Below are 14,824 nucleotides of genomic sequence, written 5' to 3'. Positions count from 1 at the left end.
GCACTGGAGCATCGCCTCTCTAGTTGCCCTGAATCCTGCTGCACCCAGGGGAGGGCTGGAGCATGGGGGGTCCACATTCATGGGTGGTCGCAGCCTCCAGCTTTACATGGGGAGGGGGACTGAGCGATGCTGTGCCACGGAACGCCCCTTCTGCTTTTGCCCTCTGTGACCCAGGTGGGATCTCTCCTCCTGCTGTTGCCTTCTCTCCCCTGCGGTTTCCATCCTCAAAACGGTGACCTCGATTGCTCAGAGGAAGCGACACCCGCTATTACATAAACGGCTGAGGGTGGGCGCTCTGGGAAGGGAGATGGCACGCTTGAGCCATGGCTGGGGGAGCCGGAGTCGGTTCCGATCTGACCCGGATCGGCACAGGGGCAGTCGCGTGGTGATCCGGCAGTGGCCTTGCAGCTGGCATGGTGCGTGCTCCCTGCCCTCCTGCACGCACGCTCCTCCCCGGGTGTCGGAGCAGCCTGCCAGGCACATGGCCCCGAACCAGGAGGGATTTTCTCACCGCCCAGTTTGGGCAGCCCTGGCACAGCACGAGAGCGCGGGCTGGGAGATGTGAACTGCTGCCGTGGGAGGCTGTGCCCTCTCTGGGATACCCCAGCTGGCTGGGACACAGGCTTGACCCTGTTCTCCTGAGTGTGGTTGTGCTGCTGAATTACACCCAGTTCCTCACCTGGGCCAGAGAGAGCTCACGTACTGGTTAAAGAGTGTCTTGGGTCCCAGAGCACTGAGCTTCGTGAGTAATTCAAGGGTGAAGGTTTACCCCTGCACAGGAGGGGAAGGGTGCCGGCCAGGCTGGCCCGCTGCTGTGGGCTGCAGAGGACTTTGGCTACACCTTCCCATCTCCATCCCTTGGCTGCTCCTGCCAGGAAAGGAGAGGGGGAGACACCGTGGTGCCCTGAGCCCTGTGTGATGCCTTTATGGACAGGACAGTGTGTGCGCCTGTCCTGCTCCTCAGCAACCCCTAACAGCACCCTCGGGAGGTTTCCTCTGCAGGTTCTTTCCTCTCTGTTGAACACGAGGACGAGCCAAGTCCCACCAGGACTAAATATAGTCAAAGTATTCGTTCTTCGGCGCGGATACAAAAGCTGTCGCGACGGAGCTGGGAGGTAAATGGCCTTCGAGGGCTAACTCTGCTCTTCCTCTCCGCAGGTCCTGGGCTGCCGCGCCGGGGCTCCCCAGTGTGGCTGCAGCGCCGTCGCCAAGAGGAATGCCGAAACGAAGGGGCTAATGAGCACCAGAGAGGGAGGATCTATAACTTCCAGATGGCGACGAGCCTGTAATCCCGTTGGGAAGAATTAGGGACTCATCAGCGCAGCAGAGCCTGGCGAGGGGAGCAAAGCACGACACCTCCGGCTCCAGGAGTGCTGTGAGAGGCCAAGGACATCCCGATGCCGATTGCTCCGGCCACCCTGCCCTGAGCCACCTGGCTTTGTCTCACAGAGCCCTGGTGCTGCCAGGAGCCCGTCCCTGAACACTGAACTATTTCTCATTTTAATTGATCGCATGTTCTCCAGCCAGACCCCATCCGGGTCCTGCTCCTCCCGACACAGAAAGAGACTTCTGCCTTTAACAAAAAGATTTTTTCCTTATGGTTTTTATGTCCCGTGGGATTGTAAAGCATCTTTCTTGCTGGATTACATCTTCTATCAAAGTGTGTTTTGAGGAACTCCGTGCTTATTCCTATGGCTTTATAAACCACCAGGATCTGAGGGTCTCTGCCTTCCGTGCTGCCATCGCTCCCACCTGTCTGCCATGGGGCGAGAGCAGGAGCTGATCCAGGCCGTGAAGAACGGGGACATACCTGGTGTGCAGAAACTGGTGGCCAAGATCAAGGCATCTAAGAGCAGTGAGTACCCGGGTGCCGAGCTGCGGCTGCCTTTCCCCCACCAGGCAGTGCTGCCTGTCCCGGGGTGCAAGTGCCGGCAGCGGGCTTGATGCCGTCCAAGCCGGGGTGGGAGTGCTGGCTCTGCACCCCAGAGCAGGAGTTACACTGTGGCCAGAGCTGGGAGCGCAAAAGCAGCCCCTGCAGATGAATGACTGGGCTGTGAGCGATCCTCTCGGCAGGGCCAGGGTTACTCTCGGGCTTGGGGCCAGGGGCCCTGAAGTGTGGGCCACCGAGTGGTGATGGGCAAAGGGAAACGGCAGCAGCGGGGGGAAGCAAAGCTGCTTGCGGGGGGACGCTGCTACAAAAGGTCTTTAGCGATTGCCGCTCGCTCCCGGCCGTGTTTATCTTGTGAAAAATTATCATCCTAGCCAGTCGACTGGAACCAATCGTCAAGCCTTGAATTTCAGTCTGGTAATGTTTAACCCTTCAGCAGGGCTGGTTTTTTGCACGTGCTTTTGGAAAGGTCAGCAGCAAGCGTGGCTCGGAGCGAATGTCGGGCTCGTGGGGATCCCTAAGGGCACCAGGGTCTTGCAGGCGCCGGACAATGTCTGGAGGAGATGTGGAGGGTGGAAAGGTGGAGGAGCAGATCATGACCAGTGCCTCCGTGCCCTTGTAGAGGGCTGAGCTCCTGGTTGCTTCTCATGACCTACCGAGAGAAGGAAACTGGGAAAAGTAAATAAAAAGGCGCTCGGTGTGGTGTGTGGCTGGGGGAAGGTGTATGGCGCCTGCCCGGGCTGCAGCAGCCGCTCTGGGCAGGGGGAGGCTGGGGGGTGCCGGACCCCCCTGCCAGGGCGGCACGTCGTGGGGGGTCTCGTGGGTGTGTGCAGGAAAGCTGGAGGGGAAAAAACTGTCTTGAGGAGGGAGAGGGGAAACTCGGGCAGGAGAAGAAGCTTTAAGGCTTCTTAGGAGCAGCTCGGGGCAGAGAGGCTGGTGCTGAGAAACGTGAGTTAGGCTGAGGATTATAAACGTGAGAAGAGGATAAACTCTTCTGGGTCAGCTGCTGAAAAGCTTTGGCTGGGGCCAAAACTTTGCAAATCCTGACTGCCAGGCCTGCAGGAGGGCTGGGGACCACCTCCTCCCCAGAACAGGGGTGCCTGGTGCCTTTACCCCCACTTGCAGCTCAGGGACTGTGCCCGTGTGGGGTCCCTGAGGTGGAGCGAGAGAGGTTTGTGTGCGCAGGCGGGTTGAAGGACACCCCCAAGGCAATGAATAACGTCAGGGCATGAGCGTCCTGCAGGCTGACGCAGCCCCGTTCCCCTGAGCTGGTATCCCATGGCCGGGCAGCACAGGCAGGCTGGGGTGCCCGCAGCTCTCCTCCCATTGTGCACCCGGAGGGGTGAAGTTACACTTGTTTTCTCCAGTCCCCTCCGGTAACTCTCCCAGTTAAACCCCGTCTGCGTTTTCTCTCTTCCCCTCCCTCCAGCCGTGGGGCACCCACGTGAATGTGTGTTTAACTCCCCCGCTGCAGTGGCGTCAGCAGCTCCCTCTGCTTATTTTCATTTTATACCTTTATAAGGAGGGGGGAGCAAAAAGCTCAGACCCCTGCAAGGCCACTGCTACAAGCCCTCAGTGGGGCTTCTGTGCTGGACCCACTGTGGGGTCTTGCCTGGCCCCAGGGGCTCATCCCCTCCATGGAGGGCATCGCTGCTCCCCATCCCTTGCAGTTCACTCTCCCTCCTCTCCCCGATGCCATGTGAGCCAAGCGTTTGCTGTATTTGCTGCTCATTAAGGCGCCTTTTCCATATGACAGGCTGCGATGCTGATTATTATTATTTTTTTTTTTTTTAAATCCCTCTAAGAGTCCTTCTGCTGTCTCAGTGGATTGGGAGCTCGGTTGCTGTGATCAGCCCTCCGGGGCTTCCTGTGCCTAAAAAAGTCACCGCACGTAAGCAAAAATCAAGCGCCAGTCCCGGCAGCGGGAACTTCAGGGACACGTTGTTTAATATTCACCGTGCGCAGCCCTCCTCCCCGCGCAAGCGCTGCCGTGCAAGTGGGTCACAGCACCTATTATTATACGGCGGTGGGGCGGGCAGGGAGAAAGTTTTGGGGGCAGGAGTGAGAGGAGAAGGCTAGACGTCCCACCTGCGGGAAGGGGACATCAGGACGACGCTGTGGTCGCTTCTGCAGCCGGAGACGGTTTCTCCTCCGGGAGAGCCAAGCTGCTCCTGTCGAGCTGGCCATGCTTTGCTGAGGTTCCCGCACAGAAACATCCCGCTTTTTAATTTCCTTCTCTCTCTCCCTCTCCCCTCCCCTCCACGTCGGAGTGCTGCAGAGTTTAATTGAAATTGTTAAACGACCCGTCACGGCTTTGGCCTTTCTCCCCGACGATCAATCACGTCCCTGGGCTGGCCGCGCTCGCCAACAATGCGCCAGTTGGCTGGGCCAGGGCGGCCGCTGCGGCACCGAGGGGCTGGGGCTCCCTGGGGAAGCGAGAGGCAGAGCTCCCCGGCCAGGGCTCTCATCCCTGGGAAAGGGTGCTGGCTTCTGGAATTGGACAAGGTTTGTATGTCCCCATCCCTGGACATGCAGGGCTAAGGGACAGGGGATGGGGAGATGCTGGAGTGATGCTGGGGAAAGGTGATGCCCTCCACGATAGCCAAGGGCTGGAGGAGCCGTGGATGGTGATGGGAGCTGGACTCACTGTTTGCCTTCCTCGAGGGAGTGGTGAAGGTTTTTGTTTAAACTTGTGCGAAGTGCAAAGAAAGGGTGGCAGCTGAGCAAACTGGCGTTAAACTCTCAAGGACAGGGAGCGAAGACCTACCGGGGTTCAGTCGCTGCCGCAGGGTGATCCAGCCAACTTGGGCCAGCCACTTGCCCCATTTCACCAGTGACTTATCCCGTTTCACCACCGATGTTGGGGCTTTCCAGACCTCAGATATATCAAGGATAGGGGTGTGCACCTGGGACTCGCCTGTGTCTGGGCTGTGACCTAGCAAGTTGTGAAATGCTGGAGAAGCTTGCAGGCCATCTTGGCTTTATCCCCACACCTGGGCTGGTGCCCCTCATTGCTGTGTCCCAGCAGCACAAAACACAGCAGGGTTTTCCTGAGAGTGGTGCTGGCCCTCAGATGCTGCTGCTGTCACCCATCCAGCTGGGCAAGAGAAGGACGATGCTGCTCTGCGTGCTGCGAGACTGCAGCAGGCAGATGGGGGATAACTCGCTCCCTCCCCTTTAAATTTCCTCCTAATCCCTAGTAGCTATATCAGCTTAAGCCCCGAAGCGTGAGGTTTAGTATCTCTCCTGTGATTTGTTAGCCTTTGCCACCAGCGCTCTGTATCCCTGTCCTCTGCAGGAACACCCGCCCTTCCTTCTTGTCCTGCCAGGCTTTTTCCTTCTCTCAGTGGCAGCGGCTCCATAGTTGTTTGGGGAAGAAGTTGCTCCTTTTTGTAGTTTGCTGGTTATTTTGCAACGATGTTGAATGCGCCTTTGTGTTGGCCGGCAAGCTCATCGTGCCATCTCCCCGTGCTCTGCTGCTGCTCCCAAGGGAGGTTTGTCCCAAACCCTGGGTGCGCCATCCGCTCTGCGTGGTCTGACTGCGGGGAAGAGCCAGGACCAGCCTCGGGCAGGATCCTTATCATTTCAGTCTCTGTTACACACGATGGCTTTCCCTGCTGGCGCAGGGATGTCTGGGCACCCTGCCCACTCTGGTCCTGCCCCGGGCAGTGCAGGCGGCTGGACCCGGCTCTGCCACCAAGCCCAAGTGTGGCCCTGGACACGTCCCTTGAAGCCTAAGTTTCGAGGACGAGTTCCCAAGCGTCCTCGGTTGTGTCCTCCCCTCCTCTCCCTGCGTGCTGTAGGTCTGACGGGCTGGACCGGCTCCGCAGCCGCACACCGGCTTGGAAAGGGCTGTGGGCACGCCTGCGGAGAGACGCCGAGAAACTCTGCCGAAACGGGCAAAACTCCCTCTTCCGCCCAGCCTGAGCCAGGAGCGGGGCAAGGCACCGTGCCCAGGGGAGCCCGCCTGGCAGCAGCCCTGCGCCGGGGACCCCACCGCCCCACAGCCTGCCGAAACCTGCTTTTGAACCAGCCCGCGGTGGGTGGGTGGGTGGGAGGGGGAGAAAAGAGGCTTCAAAGGCTCCAGCAAGCGTGGGGGCCGCGAGGATGGATGGCGGCAGGGCTGCAGCTGCACAGCACAGGGGGATGCATCCTTCCCTCCTCTTCCTCTTCCCATGGCTCCTGGCTTCCCCGGGATGGGAGTCTTTTCTAGCAGCCTGGTGTTCGCTTGGTGGGTTTTCCCACCTGCATCCCTGTTGCCCCAGCTCATGGTGGGGTTTAGCCCCCTTTTTTTCGCCTCCCTCCCCAGGAAGGAAGAGCCTCACGTGGGCAGCAGTGGCAAAAGGAGTGAAGGGGTGGTTGCTTTTCAAAGCCGGCCTCTAACGGGTGTTGTGTTTGGAAAGGGGCCCGGCTGCCGCCGGTGTGCCCAGAGCTGGGAAAGCGTCACCGCACCGAGCACGGGAGATAAGGTGTGAGCAAACAGCGCCGCGCAGGGAGATCGGCCTCCTTGGGGCGCCCAGCCCCGTGCCCCTCTGCACCCCATCTCCCTGTGCTCACAGGTCCATGTCTGCTCCCCTCCCACGTCTGTGTTTCTGTCCTGATTCTTTAAAAACCCTTTGGCAGGGCAGCCTGTGGCTCCTTGCTGGCAGCCTGGGCCACCTGCTGCTTTTTCCCTGCCTGGGTAAAAGAGTGGGGAAAAAAGGGCTGATTCTAGGGAAGGGGATGAGTGTGGCCTCTGTTGGGGCTGCCCCGGGCCATGCTGCCTTCCCTCCAGGGCAGCTGGGCAGCACCAGGGCATCCCGGGAGTTGCCCATCTCTCTGGGGATGCGGAGGTCCCTCAGGGCCATGGATGGAGCCAGCCTGGCAGCTGTCCCCGGTGTCACAGGAGGGAGGCTGAGGTTTGGGGCAGGAGGGGGATTTCCATCCTTTGGGCACTTCCCAGTGACTCAGCCTGGACTAGGGGGCTCGGCTCCCCCCTCACAAGGGCTGCAGAGGCCGTTTTGGCTGCCTGACCCAGAAACACGGGACAATTTGGATGCTGACAGCTCAAAGGCAGACAGGGAGGGCAGCCCTGAGTCACGGGACGGCGTGGGCCCGGCTGCTGGTGGCACACGGGCACTGTAACGGGGACGGTGCTCCCCAGGGCCACTCTCAGGCGGGGGAGGAGGGGACGCAGCAAGGACATCACTGGCACAGGCATCCCATTATCTGGACTGGGAACGTGCTAGGTGCATGGGGCTGGTTGCAAGCGGGAGGGAGCTGGTGTATAAAGACTTTCTGGGTAGCAGCAACCTGTGCAAAAAGGCAGTTGGCCCTGTGGGTTTGGGGATGCTGTGTGCGTGTCACCAGTGCTTTCTGGTGGCTTTCTGCCACCCAGGAGAGAAGCTGCTTCTAGGTGAAAGCCTTGTTGTGCTCTTTCTCCTCCTCCTCTTTCTTCTCCTCTTCATGCCTGCAGGGCTGCTGGGTCTAAAGAGCTCAGCTGTGACCTAGAAGGGGGTCGTAGCATCATCCCTGTTTAGGACAAGCGGGTCCCCGTGGACCATGACAGCATCACTAGAATCACTCCTGCCACTTCTCCATTGGGATCCTGGTGCCGCAAGAAGGTTTCCTTGGGAAGGGGAGAGTGAATTATCAGATCTCAGCAGCGATCAATGGCATCCCCTGAGGAAGATGGTTTCCAGCCGGCCGGGAGCGTGCAGTAGCATGCTCCCGGCCGGCTGGAAACCATCTTCCATGCAGCATCGCCCCAGCAAGAGTTAAAAGAGGGGCTGGGTGCCGTGCGTGTGTGTGTGCATGCACGCGCCCTGCTTTGTTTTTAAAAGCGCCTCGGCTGGCCTGGCCCCCCGCCAGACCCGAGGCCCGCCGCTGGCAAAAACTCCGGCAAAGGAGTATGAAAGGGGCAGAAACTAAATAACAATAAAGCACCTTTTTCTGGCTGCTCTAGCAAGCCGAGGGGGCTGGGGAAGAGCCGCGAGCTCTCCCGCTCCCCTAAATCCCATCCTGGCTTCCCCAAAAAATCGTGCCTGGGATGGATAGGGAGGGACCTGCTTGAACCTTGGGGCTGCAACATCGCCTGGGCATTGCCGAGGTGTCCCGGTGAGTCACAGACCTGTCTGGAGATGCCCAGACTGCTTGGAAATGGCTCTGCTGGGATGATCTTTACACTCCTGGGGAAGGGCTGGACACCCTCGCCCATCCCTGGCTCCTGCGGGATGCCTGGGGCAGTGGCAGCCTGTGCCCAGGGTGGGTGCGCAGGCACCCCGAGCCGTTTGCCACCCCGGGGGAGAAAGGGCCGGAGCTGCAACCAAGCGCAGCTTCGATGGGGAGATAAGGGAGCCGGGAAAACCTGCGCGCACGGCAGGTATGCGGCTGCCACAGCATCCCAGGCCTGGTGCAACACGTCCGGCTGCACTTCCGCCAAGCCCTGCCAGCGCCGCTCCCCGGCCGGGCCCCAGCCAAGGCTGTGCAGAGAGCGTACAGCACCCCGTGCTGCTGCGGTCCCCAGACCCCTGCCCCAGCCTCCTACGGGTGTGATCCTGGCAGCCAGAGCCCGTATCAGCCGACCCCGGCTGTTCTGTGGGGGGTGAAAACTGCCAGGGTTTCGTAATGCCGTCCTCGGCCACAGGCATGGCTGGTTGGGTAGGTATGGCATGGCTTCGCATCCTGCCTGGTTGCGAAGGCAGTCGGCAAGCATGGCACGGATGTTGGGTGCCCGGCACAGAGGTGGCCCAGTGGCAGGGCTGGCTCGGGCTCTCCTACCCACTTTGCAGGTGCCTCTGGCCCCCTTGGAGCATCGGTCCCAGGATCTGGTTCTCAGGCCTTGCTCTCCCTCTTGAGCAGCCCATCTTGGGGCATCATCTTGTTTCTTTGCCAGGACAGGCATGGATAAGCCTAAGGGGGTTTCCAGCTGGAACCAAATTGGGTGCAAACAGCAATAGGAAGACCATGGATTGGGACCCCCGTGGACCTTCCCCTCCTGTGGGTATCCACTCTCCCTGGGCAGGACACCCAACTCACACCCCTTGGGGACCTCCCCAGATGCATCCCCACCATGGCCGGGCCACGTGAATGTCACTGGCCTCGCTGGCCTCCAGAAGGGGCCAGAGTCCTCCCCAGCAGCTAATCATTGCCTACACAGGGGATGCAGGTGCACCACAGGCCTGGCCTGGCCCCACGGCCATGGCAGTGGGGATTGCTCTGGGCTGCAGCCCCGGCTGCTCTGGTTGGCTTGAAGCACCTCAGCTTTGGTTTTGTTGGGCTGATGTGGATGGGAAGGGCTGCATGAGCCCTCCTGGCTTCCCTGAATGAGCACCCACTTATCCTGCCAGGTTAAAAAGAAGGGAAATGCTCCTCTACATAAGGGAGGAGGTTCCTCCTGTGGAGGAGCTGCTGCTGACCCTGCTCTGTGGCCAAGCCCTAAGGGCTGCTCAAGCCTTAGGGGAGCCCTCACCTTCCTCCTTGGCAGCGCTGGGGCATAGGCAGCTCCCTGTCTCCGAGCATCTGTCCCACTGGTTTATATTTAGCAGCACGTGCTGGGATGCACATGGATGTCCTGGAGCTGCTTCTCCATTTCTTCCACCCCAAACCTGGTGTGGACATGGGGTTGTCCAGCTCTGAGCCCCCAAAGTCATGACTCTGCTCTGTCCCACTGCAGCCTGCTCTGGATGCCTGTGGCTTCACAGGGACAAATTCACACCAGGTGTCGGTGTCACCCATGAGTATTTTCCTGGTTAAACATCTCCTCCCAGGAGCCGTGTGGGTGGGTGCCTCTGCTCAGCCTCACCTGGGGACAAACCGGGCACTGGGATGGGGACCGGCATGTGGCCATTAGCCCCCTGAGCCCCACGCATGGCCAGCCATGTGCTTGCAAAGCTGGCGCCTCGTTGACCGGGAAGGGACATGCAAACTTCCAGTGGTGGTTCGCTCTCCCAGCACTTTCCCAGGAGGGCTGGCACGGCTCAGAAAACCGTTTGCCGGCGGGGCCTGGGAGTGAGGCAACCTGCCATGATTCCCTGGCCGGGGTGGGGGGCATGGGGTGCTGCAGGAGGAGCGGCACGGTGCAAGAAGGGGTGCCTTTTCCTACAAAAAGGAGCTGAGGGAGGTGGGGGCACCCTTTTTCCCTCTGCGCACCCCCCTCTTTCTCCCTGCCACCCCCCCCAGGATGCTGCGAGGCGGCAGGCAGGGGTTTTGGTGCTCAGCTCCCACGTCCTGCCTCTGCCGCCAACTCGGGCTTGCCGGGGCCGTTCCCGACACGCACCCGCCACGCTGGAAAGGCGTAAACAGATCGGGTTGCCGGCAGGGGTCCAGGGAGCGGGCAGGCCTTGGCTTGTGTCCCACCACTGCTCGGTCGGGCTGGGGTGTGGGGAGCGCTGAGGCAGGGGGACAGGATGGAGGGGGACAACCTGGCAGTGGGGTCCCCACGGGCAGCAAGGTCCCTGCGGGCAGCCAGGCAAGACCTCGGTTTGACAAGGGGCCGGGGATGCTGCCCCGGCCTCAGTTTACCTATGCTGCTAAGGTGGACCTGCTCCTTAGGGGTTTGGAGGTGTTAATTGCTGCCCCCCAACCCCCTTCCCTGACTGGGAAGCTGCTGACTGGAGCTCAGCCCGTGGACTGGGGGCCTTCACATCCAACCCCCCTTATCCATCACAGTTGTATTCTGATGCCTTTGACCTTGCTGTAAATCAGCCCTTGCCCTTCCTGTGGTACGTGGGGGGACGGGGGGCTGCTCCGTGTCGCCCTTGTCCCCAGCTGGTCCCTGAGCAGCTGCCGGCCGGCGCCTGAGCTGGGCAAAGGGAGGAACCCGCTGCCCTCCCTGCTGGCCCCGGAGCAGCTGGGACAAGGGGAGGGGGGCAGGAATGCAGCGCCCGGAATAACTCAGCAGCCACCGAGGCCCCCAAAGGGATGGCAAGACGGGTGCGGGGTCCTGGTGTGGGTTCCCACTTCCACCAAGGGGACGGGGATGCCTCTCCTGGGACATACCGCGTCGCTGGCTGCTAAATGGATTTATCAGTGATTGCTGCTTCCACCTGGGGACACACAGGGTGGTGCAGGGCATTGTGGTGATATAGCTGATGTGTCCCTCCCCTGTCCCCTGCAGATGGGGTCCTGCTGCAGACCGAGGTCCTGGGGGAACCCTTTGCTGCCCCAGCTGGGTGAAAACATCCTGCTCCAGCCAAGGCACGAGAAAACTGCCACCGGCCAGGTGCTTTGCTGGATTTTGGTGGTGGCTTCTCCCACTTTGTGGCATTGCCCGGCCAGCCGGAAACCCGGGTGGGCAGCCGGAGGGTCTGACCTGGCTGGCAAAGAGCCCTCACGCTGCGAAGCCGCGCCGCCCTGCCCGGCCTTGGCAGGGAGAGGAGAGAGCAGCGGTGGGTTCGTCTCTCTCGGTCTGTTTGTCCCAGGCTGGAGGGAGCTTGGCCCATGCCCGCTGGGGACAGACCTGTCCCCTTCGTGCTGGCAGCAGCGTGGAGTGGCTGGGCAGTTCCCGCTTGCTTCAGTAGGCAACTTTGTGCGGGGCATGGGAGCGGCAAGGAGAGATGGGTGCCCTCCGCACCCTTGCCATCGCCAGAGAGGGGATTTGGAGAGGGATCCCTCCCATCCCTCATGGCTTGGGAGCACCAAGCAGCTGCTGCTGGGTGAGATCCTCTTGCTCTTTTCCAGTGCATTTGCCACGAATGGCTGCGGCGCCATGGCATCTGCAGAAGCCCTCACCCATCCAGCATCCCTTGGGACCAGTGGGAGTTGGAGGCCACAGTTCAGCTCTGTCCAGAAGGGAAGGAAACAGTTTGCTCAAGCTGTTCGGATCTGGTCTGTGATTCGTATGGAGCCGAATAGCCCATGCATCGTTTGCTGGAAGGCGGCGGTAGGAAGCAAAGAGCTTCTCGTTTGGATTTGGCAATAGAGGGTAGAGGCAGGAGTGGGAGTCCTCGGTTCATAGGGAGGAAAACCCAGTCCCCAGGCAGCGTCTCCCCCTGCCCCCATGCAGACGGGGCTGTGTGCGCCCCTGGGGACCCCGCCATCACGTCCCTGAGCGGGGCTGGCAGCAGCACTGGCTTGTGGGGTCAGAGTTGAGGAAAGGCATCCGCAAGGTATTTTTAACTGCGTGTGACTGCAACTCCCGGCCGCAGGGCCGCCAGCAGCGGCTCGAGGTTAGTCGTCGGCTGCCGACAGTTGATTGCCCATGGGATGGTGACGGGAGGGGGCTGTGGGGAAAATTCAGTTCCTGGCTGCTGGGGCCTCGGGAAGGAGTGACAGCACTTGAACCATCGACCTTCTGTGTGACCTCAAGCAAACAGCTTCACCTCCCGGTGCCTCCCCTCCCATCCTGTGTGTGCCTTGCCTAGATTAGAGCATCCAGGGTGGGGACAGCCACTCCGTCCTCCTGACAGTGCCTGCTCCAGGCACATGGAAGCTTCTCTGGGGCCAAAGTGGGAGGATGTCACAGGATTTCCAGCCACCACATTGCTGTGACTCCAGTGGCCAAAGTAGCTCCCAGGAGCCAGCTGCCATGTGTGGGTACCAGGCTAGCAGTGATGGGGGCAGTGCTGTAGGGCGATGGCAGCCCCGTCCCCCAGCCTCAGCCTTGCCCCACTACCCCTAGGAGCTGCATGATTTGCTGCAACCATCCAAGCTACAGCGGAGGGCTGGATCTGAGGCTGGATCACTCCTTTGAGCTCACAGGGTTTTGCTGGCTGCTCTTGACTGCTCTAATTTTTATCTGGGGCTCATTGTTAGAACCATGAAATAAATAGCTACGTGCTCCTCTTGAGCGTCAAAACCCTCCAGGTGTAGGTGGGTTGCTGCGTCGCTGCCCGTCCTCCCTAATTAACTGTTGCTCAGCAAATCCAGACTTACTGACCTGCCCTAATCTTCCCGGGTAAGGCAGGCCTTTTGGCTGCCGGCTCCAGCTGCTCACCTCTCATGTCCCCCTGAGCCTCTCTTGTCCCCCCAAGGCTCTCATGTGTCCCCTGTGAGCCCGTATTGTGTTCACAGCCCTGGGCATGCGATGGAAGATGGTACCCCAGGAAGCGGCATCCCCCTACACAGGGTTGTTTTCCTCACCGGTGGCTCGCTCCGTGCCCGTGCTCACACTGCTCTCACCGTCCCCCCACATCCTGCTTCCCCTCTTTCTTCCTCCCATTGACCGTCTGCCGGTCGGATTATTTTTCCCCAGATGCTGCAGTCTGCAATTTTCCCAGGTTGAATCTGCCTGGGTTTGTTCTCCTAATCTCCCTTAAGTCCCTTTTGTGTTATTTCTGCCCTCGCTGATCTGTTGAGCATCCTCCACAGATTATATTAACGCACTCTTTGCTTGGTATCACATTAATGAGAGCGCTGAGGGTGTCTGTAGGTGCAGTCACTTTGCCTGGGTACCTGGGGGACACTGGAGCCATGCGGCCCCTTCCCTGGCTCCCAGGGGAACAAGTTCGAACCAGTATGGAACCACTTGAATGGGAGCCAAGGTGTGGTGTTAACGCTGGACCAGATGCTCTGCTGGTCCCCATGTCCTGCAGCCCACGGGTGGCTCTTGGCCCCACGGCATGCCCAGTGATGCCCCTCAGGCACAGGCAGAGCTCGCCCTTGGCCGCCAGCCCCCGGCGCTATCGCCCCATCTCTTCCCGCTCAGGAGGCGTCCTGTCCTTTCGGAAGGATGGGGGAAATGGAAAAGGCTCCACCTCTTCCCTGGGCAAATACAGCTCCTCTGAGTTCATATCCTGGAGAGTGGAATAGCCAGGTCCCAGCAGGGATGGTGACTTCACCTCCCGGTAACGCGTTTTCCCGGCCAGCTGGGAAAGGAGCCCTTGTATCTCTGAAGGAGCCGCCCGGCTTCCCCCACCCAAAGCCTTTCACAGCTGTTTCCATCCTGTCCAGGGCTGGGGGATGCGACTTTGGCTCTGTGGAGAGGGGGTGTTACCTTTCCCCCTTGCCGGTGGAGCCGGGTTGGGGCACATTGTGCTGGCCAGTGTGAACCCCCAAATTATTGCGGGGAAGGGGAGCGAGCACCGTTCATCCTACCACGCATCTGAGATCCTTCGGGGGGCCTGAAACTCAGAGCAGGAGCATGCGTTTGGCTTTTGCAAGGGGTGAATCCAGCCCCAGAGGACTCCTGTGATGCTGTTTCCCCCACTTGGCATTTGCCCTCTCCATCCCCATCTCGCCAAGCCTCAGGAACGAGAGGCGAGAGCTGCACCTTCTTCCCAGCTGCGCGGATGGGGACGAGGTTTCCGACTCCGCTTTTCCTTTCATTGTTCTGGGAGCCTTCGCTTTGAACAAGCTGCCTGTTTTTTCCTGCTTTGCTTTGGGGGGGAAGCAGTGGGGGGAAATTGGGGGTCTGACTGGGGGTCCTGGGACAGCTTGGCTGGGGGTGAGCGATAGATGAATGTACTGTGCGGAGATGCCAACCTCTTCAAAAAACTTAATTGTTGGGTTTTCCCTGGGATAAAGGCTCCCAGCCTTGCCCAAAGAAGGAAAAAGGCTCCTAGTTGACTCCATGGTCCTGCTGCCATGTGTCCCCAAACCCCTCTCCCTTTACCTGTTCTAGGTCCCCAGCCCAGCTGAGGGAGGAAAGGAGGTGCTTTGGGCCTCTTAAACTCCCAAACTTTGCCATCACCCACTTTTACCATCACCCACCATCATGTCCGAACACATCACAGGACAAGAGGGCTTAGAGAAGGAGAAAGCACAGACGAGGAGGCTCAAACATGCTATTGGCAGAAGCAACTTGGTGGCAGAGATACCTTGGGCTCTGTGTGGCTGTAAGCCAGAGATTTGGAGCTCAAGCCAGGGATAAATGGTGGAGACCGTTGAGGTTTGAGACAAGGCATCTGTGTTTTGGCCAGGGGACGGTCACAGTGCAGAGATGATGGGTCCAGCCCTCAGGATGCTGTGAGGAACCCCCCAGGTTTATTGCAGCTGGACCCAGGGTGCCAAAACCAG

At 60.0% G+C, this 14,824-nt stretch overlaps 1 protein-coding gene across 1 annotated transcript in view; it reads left to right on the top strand.

Annotated features, from left to right (window-relative positions):
- The first annotated feature begins 1,761 nt into the window (after window positions 1-1,761).
- CASKIN2 (CASK interacting protein 2) overlaps window positions 1,762-14,824 on the top strand; it is a 29,682-nt gene continuing 16,619 nt past the window's right edge. The window contains exon 1 of the mRNA XM_074160388.1: window positions 1,762-1,855. Coding sequence (XP_074016489.1) covers window positions 1,762-1,855 — 94 coding nt within the window. The remainder of the gene's footprint in view (window positions 1,856-14,824) is intronic.

This window comes from Numenius arquata, chromosome 17 (genome assembly GCF_964106895.1).
Source record: "Numenius arquata chromosome 17, bNumArq3.hap1.1, whole genome shotgun sequence".
Lineage (NCBI taxonomy): Eukaryota > Metazoa > Chordata > Aves > Charadriiformes > Scolopacidae > Numenius > Numenius arquata.
This window is presented reverse-complemented; position numbering and strand designations above follow the sequence as displayed.